At 40.2% G+C, this 18396-nt stretch overlaps 1 protein-coding gene across 1 annotated transcript in view; it reads left to right on the top strand.

The window, feature by feature from the left end:
* Window positions 1-18396, top strand: part of Enpp6 (ectonucleotide pyrophosphatase/phosphodiesterase 6) — a 114077-nt gene that overhangs the window by 34904 nt on the left and 60777 nt on the right. The window contains exon 2 of the mRNA XM_008853565.2: window positions 12341-12520. Within this exon, the coding sequence (XP_008851787.1) occupies window positions 12341-12520 (180 nt within the window). The remainder of the gene's footprint in view (window positions 1-12340; window positions 12521-18396) is intronic.

Here is an 18396-nt window from a genome sequence, read left to right as displayed (position 1 = left end):
CTCATCTAAGCAGAGTCTAACTGAATACTTAAACGCCCAAATGCTCAAGGAAACAGGCAGACTAAGAGGAACATAATGTGTTGAAGTCTGAATTAGTAATATCCTCAAGCTGTTTAATTCTGAATGGGACATATAAGATACTTCTTGATGCCATATCAATTTGAGGTGATGTATGTATGATCAGTGCCTAAAATGCATTAACCTAGACTTCAGATTTCAGAATTTTTGGAGCTTCTCTTTTCAGAATCAGACTCTTTGCAGAGGGAAAGGAAATTCGAGATCACTGACTGCTTTGTCTGCCAGCATTCTCTCCTTTGAAGATGTTTATGGGGATGCTTTGGGGATAGATGGTTGTGAGAGATGACAGTATGCCCAGCATTCAGAGCTCTGTGAGCCTCCATGTGGGTAGCTTGATGTGGCTCTGACAATCAGGCCTGGAGAATGAGGCAATTGCTATTAACATGGCCAAGGCTTGAAGGACTGTGCTGAGAGCAGATGCTGGTTCTGGCAAGCCTGTGGATGTAGAGTCAGAAACTAGCTTTGCCCTGGGGCTCTACTCTCTCACTAGCTACATGGCCCCAGTCCCAACATTCAGGCACTTTGAGCCTTAGTACTCTCACCTGCAAATGTAGATAATATCATCTGTTTCTGAGGGTTATGTTGAACACTGTGAGGCAACAGCACCTAGCTTGGGAAACATTCTAGAAGCCAAGATCCGGTAACTATCACTCTTTTTAAACTACACAACAAACACACTTGTCAAACTGAATTTTGCCTTTGCTCCCCAAGTTATGAACTTTATCCCTACGGAGTCTTACTCCAGGCTCAGATCTGCCCAGGGAAAGGGTTTCCTATGGAGGTTCATCTTAGGGACCTCAACACTTGTCTGACATGTTCTCTTGAATTTATCCTATGTTTGATTCACAGGAAGCCATTCTGAGTTGCTGAGTTGTGTGATGAAATCTCCCAACTGCATGCTCTGTCCCACAAGGAGCATTAGCCTTCCTTTTGTTCAGTGTTTTTATGCTGTGGATGCTACCTGCCCATTAGTTATTTAATAGCCATGTAATCAGCCTACTTTCTGAATATCACAGTGCTAGTGTCTAAGTAACACTTAGAATGATGTGCAACTTAAAGCTTATGAATTGCTTGCTTCTAGAATTTTCCATGCAATATCTTAAGGCCCCAGTTTATTTTAGGTAGATGAAACTGAGAGGAAGGACTTTGAATAAAGGAAGACAACTGTACTGAGTGCTGACTCATCCATTATGGATCAAGTATTAGGAAATCCTTGTGATTAGAAGTTACCTAAGGTCCTTTCCATTTCTGTCTGAGATGTATATGTTACCTTAATACCTCACAAGTCTATGTTCAGGGGATTATATAGCTCATATGGATGGCCTCTAATATTTTTAAATTTGTTTTTATTAATTTTTTGTATTTAATACATAATATCTCAAACAATCAGAATCATCTTTATAGCCCTGTACCCACCAGCACCCTCCCATAGCCTCCCCACTGGAACCCATATACTCTGTCCTGGGTGTTAAGGCCCACTGTGTCATCAGTGTCCCCAGTGCAAGTCCATCCACTTGCAGTCTAGTCAGATCCCTTTCATCTATCTATCTATTCAAACACCTATCATTTTCTTTTTTTTAACAGAGCATAGGGTAGGTGTTTATTTACAGAGGAGTGGGTGCCCCATTTATGACTGCACTGGAAAGTCCACACTTTCCTGTGACTTCCAGACAGTCGCAGAAAATGGTGATAGAGGTGCCTCCTGGTGTTCTTGGCTTATATATTCTTAGTCCCCTCCCCAAACACAGCTAAGTTCAACTGATTAGGTGGGAGGGGTAACTGACTCCCCCCTCGACTCCTTGACAAGCATGGGAAGGAGGTGCGACAATAGCTTGCTGACATAGTGGTCAGAGGACATTTCCGGTTAACACTCCACTCCTTCCTCTGGCTCTTACATTCTTTCCCCCAACCTCTTCCGAAAAAGTCCCTGAGCCTTGGAGGGGGTCATAGGTGTGGGATGATCTTCCAATTGTGGCAAGGCACTGAACTCTCGGGTCTCTGCATCATCTGTTTTCCATGGGCTCTTCGCCCATTTCAGTGGGATTCCATGTACTATAAAAACACAACCAGCAAGAAGCAACAGCATCTAACCGATGGCTGCTATAATAACTTAACCTGGGTGTAAGCACAAATACTTGGTCAGTCCTTTAGCAGGTGCATCTCATCCATCTAACAAAACAATTGCAGTGGCTTCCCACTGGATGGCCTCTGATATTTACTTTGGGACTTCTACCCAAGCGATCAACATGCATTCTTTTAGAAGCTCATGTCTTTGGATGATTCCCCACCTTATGTGGCCTGCTTAGAGCCCAAAGAGGGGAATTTTGATGAGTAGAGGAGGGTCCGTACTGACCACACCCTTCCCCTTGCTCTTTAGTCCTGGGAGATGGGAGTGATGGTAGTAATGACTCCCTGTACTGTTTCAGCATTGACTATCCCAGTTTGCTCCATACCTTTGTAAAGTCTCTGAATTAATCTGCACCATTTATTTATTGCCAGGATCTTGAGGAAGTCAATCTTCAACTCTCTCAAGCTGTGCTAGCACAGCATCAAGGGTGCCCCTCTTTTCAAAGCAGGTGAACCACTTTTTGATTTTTATCCCTGAGTGTGATGAAAAGCAAACATCTATATTTTACCCTCCTAAGAAATAACCACCTTCTATCTCTTCATCCCTGTTTCCATGCTGTTGTCTTTGTCTGAGAGCCTAAGAAAGCCTCGCTTCTCTGTAAGCCCCAGCTCCTCTGAGAAGTCTTCCCTGGCCCTTCCAGACAGACTTGGCTACTCTGTTCCACTGTACCTCATGTGTGCCTCCTTGGGCTGCTTCTCCTAGTCTACTATGACTCTGAAATAGGAATAAATAAGGGATGCTCTTCCCAGCAGCAGGTCAGGGGGTCAGATAAAATACAGAACATCTGGGGCTGGAGAGATGATTCAGGGGCTAAGAGCACTGGCAGCTCTTACAGAAAGCCTGGGTTCCATTCCCAGCACACACATGGCAGCTACCAACATCTGTAACTCGGGTTCCAAGGGATCCGATGTCCTCTTCTGACCTCCTTAGGCATTGCACAACATGGGTGCACTTACACATATGCAGGCATTACACTTATACACATAAAATAAAAATAATAAAATAGTATAAAAATATAGGACATCTAGCTATGCTTGAATGTTAGGTAAGCAATAAATCATTTTTAAGCATAAGTATATCCCACTGTAAGTACGTACTTAGAGTAAAATTTAAAAATAATCATTTATCTGGGCTGGAGAGATGGCTCAACAGTTAAGAGCACTGATTGCTCTTGCAGAGGACCCAGGTTTGATTCCCAGCACCAACCTGGTGGCTAGGAACCGTCCTTAACTCCAGTTCCAGGGGAATCCGAAACCCTCTTCTGATCTGACCTCCATGGCATTGCATGACACGGGTGCACTCACACACATGCAGGCAATACATTCATATATGTAAAATTAAAAAAAATTTTTTTAAAATAATCATTTATCTGAAATTCAGAATTTAACTGAGCATTCTATACACTTTCTCTCTTTGGTTTTCCTTTCTCTTCTTGCTTAAAATAAGCACAACTCCTTCTACAGTTACATTCTAAAGTGTGGGGAGAGATAGCGAATGTGTTCTCTCTTTCTCTTTGCTTTCAGTGTTCTACAACAAGAAAATTTGGGAGTTAAGCATGAGCTCTGAAAGGCTGAATTACTTTTGAGAAATCTTTAGAATTTGGAAAGAAAATTGGAGGTTAATGTTGTGCAATGGAGAACAGAGACGAGAGGAAGGCACTGTCCAAGGCAGGGTCTTCGAGTGAGGGGTCCAGGAGAGCCGCAGGAGAGGGTGACTGAGGCCTGGAATGCCTGGTACTCAGTTTGAAGTTCCTTGAATTGCTTTTGATACTTGTCTCCTCACCCCACTGACTAGGAAGCTTCACTCCTAGCTCCTCAGTCCATGAATGTCTATACTCATCACAACAAGTGAACAATCATATCACTTTTTCAAAGTCTGCTGATTGTTGCTTATCTGTTATTACACTCAAGCGCAGACAGCAAAGCCTGTAGTTGTGATGTCTTCTTGCCTCCCAATGATACAACCCATAACATTTAACTTTTAAAGTATCATTATATTAGATAATGCTGAAATCAGTCTGATTCTCTTGAGCTCTTGAAAGAATATATGAACAATTCTTTTTGCTATAAAGACAAAATTTCAATAATTCAATAAATGGGCCAAAAAATTATCTCAATTTCTAAAGCCAGTTGTTTTAGATATACTTTAATGCTGTGATAGAAAGTCATGACATTTGCTTATCTGGGCTTTGGAATACATATAATATGAAAGATGCAAAAGAAAACATCCAAGGAGCACAACAGAAATTAATAGCGAATTATGGTGTGCAGGATGGCAGATACTTTTAATTGACTGGAAAATAACTTTGTAGGATTTGCATCTAACATAAATAGAATTAGAGAAGAAATAATTGACCATGTGAATGTTAATATAATACTATTTGAGAAGATCTAGGCAGCCAGAGGAACCTAGTAAAGGTAAATTTATTGACATAAATAATAGTCTATTTTTGCCTTGCTATAACAAAATACTTAAGATTGTGTAACTTAAAAAGTAGAAACTTATTTTGACTCATGATTTTGGTGGCTGGAGAGACCAAACACCATGAACCTGGCAAGCAACAGTTTGCATTACAATATGATAGAAAGGAAAATAGCCTCATGGAGAAGGGACAAAAGCATGGGTATGCTTATAACAACCTCTTCTTTGTGAGAGTAAATCCAGTCACAGATCTGACCCCCCACTCTCGGGAGACAGTGTTAACCTATTCATGAGGATGGAGCCTCCATGACCTAATTAATCTCCACTAGGTCCCACCCCTCCACCACCCCAGCAGCTCCAAGCTGGGCATCATGCTTGTAGCTTGAGTCTTTGAGAGATCAACCATAACCAAACCACAGCAAAGAGGACCATGGTTATGACAGAAAGGATAAAGATACCCCCAAGCGAACCTCACATTAGAGGAACTCTGGAGGGTGTTTCACGGTGCTGAAGGAACAAAGGCTCAACTATGGGGAGCTAACCTAAGCTTAGGTATAGCAATCACCAAGACAGTGAATGTGCCCTTTTGTTTTGTGACCCCTGGAAGAGCGCAGGCACTGTACAGACCACCTGCAGTAAGTCTTTTACTAGGAAATAAAACTCTTTGATTCTCAATGTCATGTTTCAAATTAAAATCTATTCATAAGTAATCTGTTTTTCATTCCCTTATATCAACATAACTGGCAGTAAGAAAATGTTAAATAATTTGAGAAAAAATTTAATGGTTGTGAAATAGTTCTGATTTTCCCACTAGTTACTAAGATAGCTTTGCCTAGTTTCAGTTTTCACAGTCATTTTATGGCCCTGCACTACTATGTAGAAGGAGGACTGAGGATCTATATAATTCATTGTAACTAGTAATATACCCATTACTCAGATAGGGCATTGAGATTTCAGAGGGTCCAAGCTACTTGTTCAAGATTGTGCATTTAATAGAAAGAAAAGTGTGACTCCAACACTGTCCTCTAAGTCATGCCATTGTTTATCCAGACTGTCTAAAGATAGAGACCATTCTTTTGATCTTTATATGCCTAATACATAAAAGTTATTTGACAAATGCATATTGATGCATTTGTGATGTAATAACAAAATACCTGAGGTTGGATAACTTATAAAGTAAAAAGGGTTGTTTGACTCATGATTGTGGAGATTGGACTGTTCAAACAGTATGACATCGGTATTCTGGCAAGAGTTCTCTGGCTACTTTACAACATGACAAAGGAGAAAGTGAAAGTGGCTATGTGCACAAGAGCCAACCATGTGGTGGCCTTGCTTTATAACAACCTGCTCTTGTGAGAACTGATTGGTCCTGTGAGAAGCACATTATTCCCTTTAGAGGATGGTGCACCAATAGCCCAATTTCTTCCCACCAGCCCCCATTCTTATAGATCCCATCACTTCCTAACGACACCACACTGGCAATTAAAAATACCTGCCAGAGCATAGCACTTGGACCCTTGGGGGCTGAACTCTTTTTTAAACCCTACCATACATGTTGAGTGAATTTTTTAAAAAAAGAAATGATGTAAAGAACTACAAAAGTGGTGGACACTTAAGATTTGAAAATAGTGAAAACAAGACTCACTGAAAACTGAGTAATTCTTTACGACACTTGCTATAGATGGTAATGCATACTTTGTTCAAAGGGGAATCATTGTGATAGTTATGGGAACTCACTGTAATGCAAGCTTCTGGCAGGGGAGAGAAAGTGGGCTCAACTCCCAAAGCAATAAGAAAAATGGGGATTTATAGCCAAGGCTTGGGATAGAGGTCTATGTATGAGGAATTACTGAGGAAGCAAAGATAAATGGATTTCTGACTAGACCAACTCTCCAGAACTCTTATGGAAGGTGGGATGAAGTAAAAGGTGTGAAGAGTGGAGTGGTCAGACACCAATGCTGGGGGTTTCCTCCAAACTGGCTTAGTAGAATTCTTGCTTCACTGGACTCTACAAGGTCACAGTGGGAAGTTTAAGGTTAAATGTAGTTGAATAGAGAGCTCAGAGGAATCTGATTATAGATCAAGGATAAAGTCTTTGTGATCCCCAGATACTGATAACAAATGGTCAGAGCCTCTATTCTCCTGTGTGACCTGAAGGCCATCCAGTTTTGAGGTGATGGAAATGCGGAAAATGGTGCAGGGCTTGCAAGAAGCTTCTATTGATGAGCATGGCATCAGAACACTTAATAAGACTTTACATTGCCCAGGAAGCCCCCTGAAGTTTGTGCTGTGGAAAGTCAGGAAAGTTTCTCCTAAAGCTTTGAGCAAAGGGTTCAAAGAAACAACCCGTAGCAAGGCTGTTTGGAAAGCACAAACCAGAGGGAAAAAATCAAGCACTGCAGATGTATAAAAATAGATATGGGTCAGGCAGGAAAATGGAGATGAGCACTCGTAGGCTGTGAAGCCGGTACATCGTGTTTTGTTTTGTTCTGTTCTGTTTTCTCAGCTACCACTTTCACCCCAGTAATAAAAACGAGAGAGCAAGAGCAAGAGAGAAGCTAGGTAAAGGAATCTGTTTAAGTCAGAGTGGGCTCAGGCTTCTCTAAGCACACGCTGCTCCAAGCACACACTGCCAGCCTTACTGTAATGATGGGAGGAAGAGCATATGAGCTGGGAGAGAAGGTGGGGGGCAAATGGCTGGGGGACAGATGGGCATACATTCTCCTGCTGACTTCCAGAAAAGCAGCTCTTCTCTAAACAAAGAGGTGCCCTTGGGGACTCGTACAGCACTTGCTGTTCAGCCTTTGGAGAGCACCTTCTCTATTTCTACTCAAGGTCAGTCCCCCCAAAACCAAAAACCTTTCTGAATGTGGGTCCTACAGAAATGCTCTGGTAGAATTCTCTCTCTCTCTCTCTCTCTCTCTCTCTCTCTCTCTCTCTATCTATCTCTCTCTCTCCCACACACACACCCTTTCCTCAACCCAGTCACATATCTCTACAACCCACGGGACATCCTTTATATGTTTTTTAACCTAGATATCAGAGATCAAAGGAAGGTGAGAAGGTTTGGACACTTAGGGCTCAATGTACCAAATAAAAAATGTTGCAAAGAAGAGAGAAAATTTACAATATGAGATTATGGGGTTTTGCAGGCATATACATATGTAAGCAATTGTTTTTGGTTGTTTTGTGCTTCTTCAAATTCAGCACCTTCTGTAAACTATATTCTACAAGGTCCTTACTTATATTCAGGTTTTAACCATTTCATCTAAAATGGTCCCAACAGTTCAATGTTGAAAGCAGACAGCTCTATACCCTCCCACTGGCTATCTTTCCCCATGATTTCCATACTATTCCTTTCCAGTCCTTTCTTGGTGATTGATTTAGAGGCCTGTCTTTAACCATCCATCTCAGTAACTTTTCACATGCCCTTCCAGCCTTGTATTCTTCTCCTGCTTCTGTGCACACCAGCACAAAGTGAAACTCTGTTCCTGCACTTGGGAAGGAGCTAGAGAGGAACAGCCAGAGAAACGTGTGAAAGAGTTCTTTCCAGGGGATGATATGACCACCTTGCTTTGTCAAAGTATAGGGAAGCAGCCTTACCATAAAAGTTTCTGAAATGGAATGCATTATTTTTTTATTACATCTTTAACATACTCAGTAACACATTCCAGAGCAAGGATACATCTCTTTTAAAAGTGGCTGTAAATTTTTCGGTTCACAGTTGAATTTACAGTTGTAAGTTATAAAACATTGAACTCAGTATAAGCCCTGTAAGATATAAAATTAAATGTTTTTAACCTTTAAAGAAGATATCCATTTCATTTTAAAATATGCTGTTTCCTACATTTTTGATGCCACTAACATTTAGACTTTTGCATATGTGTATTTAATCTATGTATCTGATTATTACTAGTCACAGTCGGTTACACTCAGATCCTTAGTACCTGAGTATGGATATAAAGTCATCAGGTAGATTTTACTGGTAATGTCTATCACCTCTACTATTTGACATGAAGTATGTTTTTATGTTTCCTGCTCAAATATAAGTCTTTTTAAAAAATTGTTGTTTTTTTGTGTGAATCACTGGAATGCATTATTTTGAATGAAGAAAGCAGAAGAGCTTTTGTTCAAAGGCGGGGCTTCCTTCATGTTAATCAACTTTTCTTCTTTTATGAATATTTTTAAAAATTTATTTAAGTATACAGAATAATATTGAACTAAAATTTACTCTTTAGAGGTGTGAAAAGATCATAGTCTTTATAGAGAACAGAATATATAGCATATATTATATTAAAAGATAATTATATATAATGTATATCTTGGATTAACTCATATAAATATAGATGGCGATATGGATAGAAATAGAGTCATGCATTATTTGTAATAGGGTTAATCAGTGATGCTGTGAAAGGTTTAGACTGTGAATTGCCTAAATATAAGCAAGTTCTTCTTGCTTTTTAATAATAGATACAATCCAGGGGGAAATGGGATAAAATATAAAATGAAAAAGAAAGCACGTAAACCACTATTCACTCACCACTAACTTTTATATACTGAAAACAAACAAACAAAGATTTGAACCAAAGAAGCATGTCCCTACTTAATGAGCTAGCTAGAATATACTACCAGCTGTCTTCAGCAGCATGGTGGTGTGTGTGTGTGTGTGTGTGTGTGTGTGTGTGTGAATGGTCCTGTTTCTCAAGTTAAGCTGTAGTTTGGTTTTTCTAGTTTCAGATCTAGGAAGCCAGTCTCTTTTATGCAAAGACTCACTGTTGAATATTAAATTATGAACCACCTGAGGGTGGTGATCATACCTTCACATTTAAATGTCTATGTTTATCATAGTATATAATACATAGGAACATATATTATATACTATATTTAATATACTATATACATATATACACATATATATGAGCATTTGATAAGTGTCGCATCTCCCTAAGCATGGAGAAATTGTTCCATGATTCCATTTTGTTCTATTTGAAAATTTTACTAGTTTACAAGCTAAAGTTTTAGCTAGGATAAAAATACTAATATCACAAGCTTTGATTAAAAATTATTTTCCTTAAAACATGCTTAAATTTGTTTATTTAAAACACAGTTTGTGGAATGCCTGGCTTTCTATGATGAAATTTCCTTTATGTAAATTTTGGTGTTCATGTTTTTAAACGTACATTTCATAGGAACTCTTTTTGTGTAAAAATGAAGTTTTGGAGGGTGTATGGGGCAGACAAGAAGAAACAACAGCAACAAACAAAAAGAGTCACTTTGATTTAGCAGAGTTAGGGAGCTCCATGGAGTGTGTTTCATCCTGGTGCCAAATGACGCTCACTAAAATTACAGCAATTTTTGATGCCCTTGCCAATGTTTGTGTTATTTTTTCTTTAAAGATGTGACAGATTGCTCCAAAATAAATAATTTAAACTTAATGTTTCAAAAGAGTCCAAACACTCGCGTCTTCCACTTCTGGCTTTTCTTTAGGGGCTGAGCTCTGCCCAAGAGAACCGTCCCTCACACCTTCCTCCCATTCCATGTGGAGAGGGGCTTTCTCATTTTGTTTTTCCAACTGGAACCTGGTTTTCACTATTTAGTTCCAAATGTCATAGGTTGTATTATTTAGGTACTGAAGCGATTATGCCTCTTACCCAAGAAAGGACAAAATCTGGATTTGAGGTTCTGTGGAAGGAAGACTGGGAAGGTGAGGGTCTAAGCCAGCCATCATGGAAATCCACTCTCTCTTTGCTGATTCATATGTAGACCACAGGCCATGGACAGAGGGCCAAACTCTACCCATAGTACCCTCAGCATAGCTTAATTTTTTTAAAATTATGTGCACGTGTGTGTGTGTGTGCATGTGTGTGTGTATACTTGTACAAGACACAGAATGCATGGAGGTCAGAGGGTACTTGCAGGAGTCAATTGTCTCCTCTCACCATCATATAAATGAACCACATTTTCATTATCCACACGTCAGCTGAGGGACACTTAGCTTGCTTCCATCTCTTAGCTATTGTGAAAAGAGGAGCAACAAACATGGATGTACAAGTGTCTCTGCAATAGGATTTCTTTGGGTATATGCCAACGAGCGGTATAACTGGGTCAAATGGTAGGTTCATTTGTAGTTTTTTAAGAGTTCTCCACACTGCTTTCCATAGGGGTTTAACAAGTTTGCAGACCCACCAGCAGTGGATGAGTGTTCCCCTTTCCCCACATCCTCTCCAGCATTTGGTATCACTTGTTCTCTTGAGCTTAGCCAGTCTGACTGGGGTAAGATGAAATCTTGAAGTGGTTTTAATTTGCATTTCTTTAATTACTAGTGATGTTGAACACCTTTTAAGATGCTTCTTAGCCACCCTTATTTCTTCTTTTGAGAACTCTCTGTTCAATTCCTTAGTCCATCTTTTAACTGGGTTCCTTCCTTTCTTGATTCTTTGTTTTTCGAGTTTGTTATATATTCTAGATGTTAAACCTCTGTCAGAGATGTCGCTGGTGAAGATTTTCTGCCATTCTGTGGGTTTTCTCTTCACTTCCTTGGTTGTTTCTTTTGATGTACAGAAGCTTTTTAGCTTAATGAGGTCCCATTTGTTGATTCTTGACCTCATTTCCTGAGCAATTGATGTCCGGTTTAGAAAATCCTTTCCTACACCTAAATTTTGTAGGTTTTTGCCAATGTTTTTTCTAACAGTTTCAGAGTTTCAGGCTTCACATTGAGGTCTTTGATCCATTTGAGGTTGACTTTTGTGCAAGGTGAAATTTAGGGGTTTAGTTTCATTCTTCTACAGGTGGATATCCAGTTTTGCCGGCACCATTTGCTGAACATGCTGTCTTTCCTACAGTGAATGTTCTTGGCTCCTTTGTCAAGTATAAAGTGGCTGAAATTGCATGTACTCACATTTGGGTCTTCAATTTTGTTCCATTGATCTATGGGTCTATTTTTGTGCCAGTACCATATTGTTTTTTATGACTATAGCTCTGTAATACAGTTTAAAATCTGGTATAGTAATCCCCCCAGCATTGCTCTTAGTGCTCAGGGTTGCTTTGGCTATCTGAGGCCTTCTGTGCTTCTATATGAATCTTAGGATTTGTTTTCCCCCAGCTCTCAATTCTTCCAATCCATGAGCATGGGAGTTCCTTCCATCCTCTGATGTCTTCTTGAGTCACTTTCTTTAAAGACGTAAAATTTTCATTGTAGAGCTCTTTAATTTCTTTGGTCAGGTTTATTCCAAGATATTTTATGGTTTTTGTAGCTATTGTGAAGGGGAGTGTTTCCAAGTACTCTTTCTCTGAGTGCTTGTTATTGGTATATAGAAAAGCTACAGAGTTTTTAGATTAATTTTGTAACCTGCCACATTACTGAATATGTTAATAATTTCTAGGAGTTTTCTGGTGGAATTTTTGGCATCTTTTAGATATAATATCATATCATCTGCAAAAAGGGATAATTTGATCTCTTCTTTTCCAATTATTACTCATTTAATTTCCTTCTCTTGTCTTATTGCTCTTGCAAGAGTTTCAAGTACTATGTTAAAGAGGAGTGGAGATAGTGGACAGCCTTGTCTGGTTCCTGATTTCAATGGGAATGTTTCCAGTTTTTCTCCATTTAGAATGATGTTGCCTGTGGGTTTGTTATATATGGCTTTAATCAGGAAAGAAAAATTTAAAGAAGCAGGATGATGAAGTGATGACTTTGCCTTCCTGTGTCTGTAGGCCGCCACTGTGAGGTACATCAGATGATTGGAAACTACATGTGGGATCCCAGCACCAATAAGTCATTTGACATCGGGGTCAACCGTGACAGCCTGATGCCCCTCTGGTGGAATGGGTCAGAACCACTGTGGATCACGCTGACCAAGGCCCGGAGGAAGGTCTACATGTACTACTGGCCAGGTGAGTGTGCTTGCTTCCAGGCTCCTCTCCTCCTCCAAATCGTAAACACCACATAGCCTCTGAGGGAAAACAGTGCAGAGTTCTTGTTTGAAGACTAAATCATGGTTTGAAAGATGAAACCTTTACTTAAGAACTGTGTCTTATGGGCACAATTTTTTTAGTATTCACTTTAATTAATTAATTTTAATTTTTCTTAAAAGTATATATCTTCTAGAGAGCAAATTCCCTCCTCCACTGCCCAACACCCCATTGTCCCTACATTCTCCTTTCTTGGCCCTCCCCACTCATATTAATCCCCTTGTTCCCTAGACAATGCCATGTCTACTTTTATTTACTATATGTATAAATGATTTCATGTGACTATATAAAAATTAGTGGGGGATGACTGGACAGATGGCTCAGTGGTTAAGAGCACTGACTGCTCTTGCAGTCAGTTCCCAGAACCCATGTGGCAGCTAACAACTGTCCATAACTCCAGTTCCAGGGACTCTGATGCCCTCTTCTGACCTCTGTGGACACTGCACAACATGGGTACACTTACACACAGGCAGGCAACACACTCATACACATAAAATAGTTAAAAATCTAGGAATCACAAATGAGAGAAAACGTGACATTTGTCTTTATGAGATTGTCACCAGTTGCATCCATTTTCCCACAAATGCTATAACTTCATTATTCTTTGTAGCTAAAAAATTCCATTGTTTCTATATGCTGTGTTTTCCTTATCCTTTCCCCTGTTGTTGAACATCTAGGCTGGTTCCATAATTTAGATATGGTGTATAGTGCTACAATTTACTTGGAGTCCTTTGGGTAAATACCCAGGGGTGGTATAAATGCATCGTGTAGTATGTCTACTTCTAGGGGCTTTTTGTTTGTCTGTTTTGTTTTGTTTTTTGAGAGACCTCCACACTGATTCCAGAGTGGCTGGATTAAAAAGGATTCCCTTCTGGCCGGGCATGGTGGCACACACCTTTAATCCCAGCACTCCGGAGGCAGAGGCAGGTGGATCTCTGTGAGTTCAAGGCCAGCCTGGTCTACATAGTGAGTTCCAGGACAGCTGGGGCTACAGGGAGACCCTGTCTCAAAAAGACCAAAAATAAATAAATAAATAAATTAATTAATTAATTAAATTTAAAAAATAATAAAATAAAAATAAAAATGGATTCCCTTCTGTCCACATCTGTGCCAGCATTTGTTGTTTATTTTTAATGCCTGCCATTCTGACTGGGTCAAGAGGGAATGTCAGTGTAGTTTTGATTTGCATTTCTCTAATTGGTAGTGAGGTTGAACATTTTTTCATGCATTTATTGGCCATTTGTGTTTCATCTTTTATGAACTTTCTAGTCATTTCATTATCCCATTTATTGATTGGGTTATTTGTTTTATGTTGCTTAGTTTTTTTGAGTCCTTTGTATATTCTGGATAATAATCCTATGTCAGATGTATAATATTTCCTAGGGGCACATTTCTTCAATTCTCTTTTGAACTCTATGACATCAGACCAGTACAATGCCTTTTCCTGATTCCCTTGCTTCAGCATTTCATGCTTGATTTTCATATGAATGATATTCAATATATAGAAGAGATCAATTCTAGTGAGTTCACTGTCTGTTACAAAGGAATTTGATGTCCTATTTCTTAATACTTTTTATTCCCTTACAGTATTGAAAATAGAAATCAAAGCACTTGCAACTTTTTGGTGACATATCACATGACATCCCTGGGTGTTAAGACTCCTACTATGTATCTAGATCATTAGAAGCAAAATGATTCTGCTTACTACTATGAAGTAGTGCTGCAGACTGCCTTAGCTATTGTGGAAAGTCCACAGGGTACTCTCATCCTGGCAGTTCCTTGGCTTTCATTAATAATGAGATAATTAAGGGTCAGCAAGATAACTCACTGGATAAAGGCACTTACCTCCAATTCTCATGACCTGAGTTTGATCTTCAGAACTGACATGGTGGAAGGAGAGAACCAACTCCAGCAAGTTGTCCTCTGACCTACATGCACACACACACACACACACACACACACACATACACACACACACACACACACACACACACTAAATGTAAAAAACGAAGTGATTCAGTACCAGCAAAATAATCAGTTTATTACTGTGTTCTCATTGGTAGATTCACTCATGGGTGGCTTCAGAAGGTAGAATGCAAAGTGACTTTTCCAGGCACATGATTATAGGCACTTTGCCCTAATTCATGATGCTGTAACACTGATGATTGCCATTATGGACATAACTATCAGGGAAAGCCTAGAAGAAATGGAAGGATCAATGAGAGCAGCCTGGTGGGAGATGGAGACAAACAGCAGAGATCTCACTGACTTGGGCTGGAGGGCAGCAACAGCTGAGAGAACTATGAAAGCACAGTGGGTTGTGAAGGAGGGCCGCTGACAGGCGTGGGGGGAGAGTAGAGAGAAGGATGAGTAAACCAGGGCTGAGTCACAGATGGCCTGTGCTGAGGATGTGGGCCTTCAACAGGAGTTTGGAGGATGCTTTCTGGAGGTGGCCACATGGAGAGATTCTCAGGGCACACAAGGGCGTGCCAGATCTCAAAGGAACACAGAACACAGACAGATGGAGACTGCAGAAGGCAGACCTACTGCCAAGCTGTGGGGAAGCTTTGAAAACTGTCATAGAGCAGGGACAAACATCCACAGGTGGGCTCACAAAGGCCTGCACAGGCTGTACTATGTCCAAATTGGGCAGAAGAACTGCCTTGTTCTATCAGCAGAGATAGTTCAACATGGCACCTGGAACTCTGTCCATAGCAGTTGCCTAAACTGGCATGGGAAGTTTTGAAGCAAGGAAAGGGGTATTAGTTACTTTTAGCATTACTATGACTAAACATCTAATAGAAACCACTTAAGAGAAGAGTTTTTTTGGGCTCATGGTTTCAAAGTTTGAAGTCCATAGTCCCTTGGCCTCATGCACTTGCACAGAACATCGTGGTGAGTGGAGCATCTGGCAGAGGACAGCTATTCATATAGTGGTGGGTCGGCAAGCAAACCACAAGACTGGAATAAGGGACCAGACTGTAACAGTCAAATGCCCATCCCTAGTGAGTTGCTTCTGTAACCTCCTAAAGGTTACACAGCCTCCACCAAAGAGTGCCACCAGCTTGAGAATAAACATTTAAAACATGGGGGCATCTGGCTCAAACTGTAACAGAAGGGTTTGGGGGAACTCCTTTATCTCAAATGGAGACTTAGACATTCATGAAGTATGATGTTAGATTAAGGAAGCAAGTCAGTGCATGGGCCAGTCTAGTGAGACTTATCCAGAGAGCCACATTCACAATTGAGCCCATTGTGATGAAGTCTAAAGCTGAAGACTTTGCCCACATTGAAGTCGTTCTCAGAAGTATGAATCAACAAACACAAGAGATCCCATGCACAGGCTCAGGAGAGGAAATATGACAACTTCCTGGTCATTGGTCTAAGGACCACTGAGATGACTATTGCCTCAATATCATCTCCTTCCATGGTATCTAGTTGGCTTCACTGCCTTTATTGTGGACCTAAAGTTCTTAATGTTTTGACAGGCATCATCCTCACAGCTAACCCCCAACATCCACATGCTTGATTTGCATGTGACTCTGTCAATGGTCTTAGCCATAGAAACCAATGCTATGTAAAGATGGGAGAAAAGCCAAAGAGGATCAGTTATATTCCAAACTCATCACTGATATGTTACTAAGCATTATGTTTTCTCTCATCTTAGAGTATCTTAATTTATATATTAGTAAATTTATAATGAATCTCAAAGCTAATTTCCCTGTGCAATATTTGATTACTGTTCCAAAACAGCTCCTTAAGGGCAAGAAGGGGCCCATAACTCCCTTTGATTCATAGTTCAAAAACTAATACGATGTGGTAAAATTGCCCGATTATCAGTTACAGTGCTAACAATTAGAAGGAAAGGAGACAAGAAGATAACCACTAGAATCTCCTCAGTGACCTACAAAGATTAACTAAAGATCTAGATGTGAGGTCTTCATAGAAATTGGATGAAAAGTCTCTTGTTTCTTAGACACTGTCTAGTCCTTCAAAACTACATGCACAAGTCTTTCTGAGAGCTGGCTGCCAAGCCCAGCCTGCAGAGCCCTGGTTCCCTCCGTTCCTGCTGGTTAATGGTTGAGGGGGCGATTCACAGTCACTGTTGTCCATTCTCTCTCTGTCTTGGTACCCTCTGACCTCAGCCAGTTAGTCACCAAGTGCAAATTTGTCTCTGCAGGATTAAGTGAGGTGCAACGGCATTTCTTCTAAACGTGGCTTGATCTTATTTTTCTTTTTCAGCCTTTCTCTTCCCTTCTGCTCCCCACGGGACACTGTGCAGACCTCTAGGTGAGGCCTGGAAAATCTTCATTGCTCCAGTGAGCTGTGTTATGACACTTTGAGTCTTGCCATTAAGTCAATATTTAGAAGTGCAATTTAGAAATGGCAGTAGTTCAAGCCCTCCTGTCAGGTAGATAAAGCAGCAGACTGAAAAATTGAGCAGTGGAGAAGAGTCCACCCTACCTCACCTCAGATCTTGAGACACTTAACAGTGTCAACAGACCCTCCAAAGCCCTGCCCAATGATACCACTGAGTCGCTCAGAGGAAACTGATCAGGAAATAATCCCAGGCTGAAATGAGCCAGAAACGGCATGACTGGCACACACTTGCGTTCCACAAAACTTAGCTCTATTGGTCACTAACTTTATTATCTGATGCCAAACAAATTTTACTGAGGGACAAAGGATGAGGTTTCAGTCTTCAATTCATATTGAAAAGCAACCCCAAAACCAAAAGGATGCCTTGAGGAAGACATTAGGAAATTGAGGTGGGTATTAAGATTGTACAGAGAAAGAACATTTGTTCCCCTGGATCACCAGTCCTATGTTATGCAGTAGAAGCAGATTAAACTTATTCTTTCAGCTTTTATAAAATAAAATGAATAGAATAAAAATAGTCATCTTTTAAGGGTTAGCATTCGAGTTCTGTATCTATCATGCATTATGTTCTATTAACTACGGCCTGTGGTCAATAAGACTTGGATTCAACTACCCTTACGACCCTGGAATGGTGTTGGATGTGCTTTGGCTCAACCCTTTGCCTGCCTCTTCCTGTCCTATACAGGTGTTTAGACAATAAGACACTTTCTATGTAAAGAAACACACACAGCCACCTACCTTCTCTCCTGCTCTTTCCAGAGGTGGGCTGAATGGGGGAGTTAACAGGTGACCATCCACTCAGCTCTATCTAGTTTGGACTATTAGAATCAAGGTGATTTCATCTAGATAAGCAAGAGTCACGTACTGGATGTTGTTCAAGAATTATGGATCATCTACACTTCCTCCTTCCTGTCATGGTGGGACCTTGACAACCTTTTGTCAAGTTGATTTTAAATGCCTGTCACTAAGGCATAGAGACAATTAGGAGCTCAGCACTCATCACAAGAAGGTGTGTACTAACATGCGAACATTACGGCTCAGTCATTGCTTCTGTGCACATGACAAACATCTGGAAAAAAAACTAGAATTATTTTTCAGGCAGATATTTGACAATACAAATAAAACAATCTAGATAGTCACTAAATTCCTCAATATTATCACCAGTTTGGCATTAGACTTTGAGATTATTTTAGAACTGGAAGAGGCCTTAGTACAGAGCTTGCTAATTCCAACATTTGTGAACTAAGAACTCTTTGGGAGAACTGATTGAAACTACAAATTTAAGGGCTGAGGATATAGTAAGTGGTGGAAAGCTTGTTTAATACATGCTAGGCTCTAGGTTTAATTTCCAGAACTTCAGAAAGAAAAGAGGAAAAAAGAAATAGAGATGGGGGGAAGAAGAGAAGGCAGGGAGTAAG

This window comes from Nannospalax galili, unplaced genomic scaffold (assembly GCF_000622305.1).
Source record: "Nannospalax galili isolate Female #2095 unplaced genomic scaffold, S.galili_v1.0 scaffold46, whole genome shotgun sequence".
Taxonomy (NCBI): Eukaryota; Metazoa; Chordata; class Mammalia; order Rodentia; family Spalacidae; genus Nannospalax; species Nannospalax galili.
Note: the sequence above shows the minus strand (reverse complement) of the source record. Positions and strands in the feature narration are given on the sequence as shown.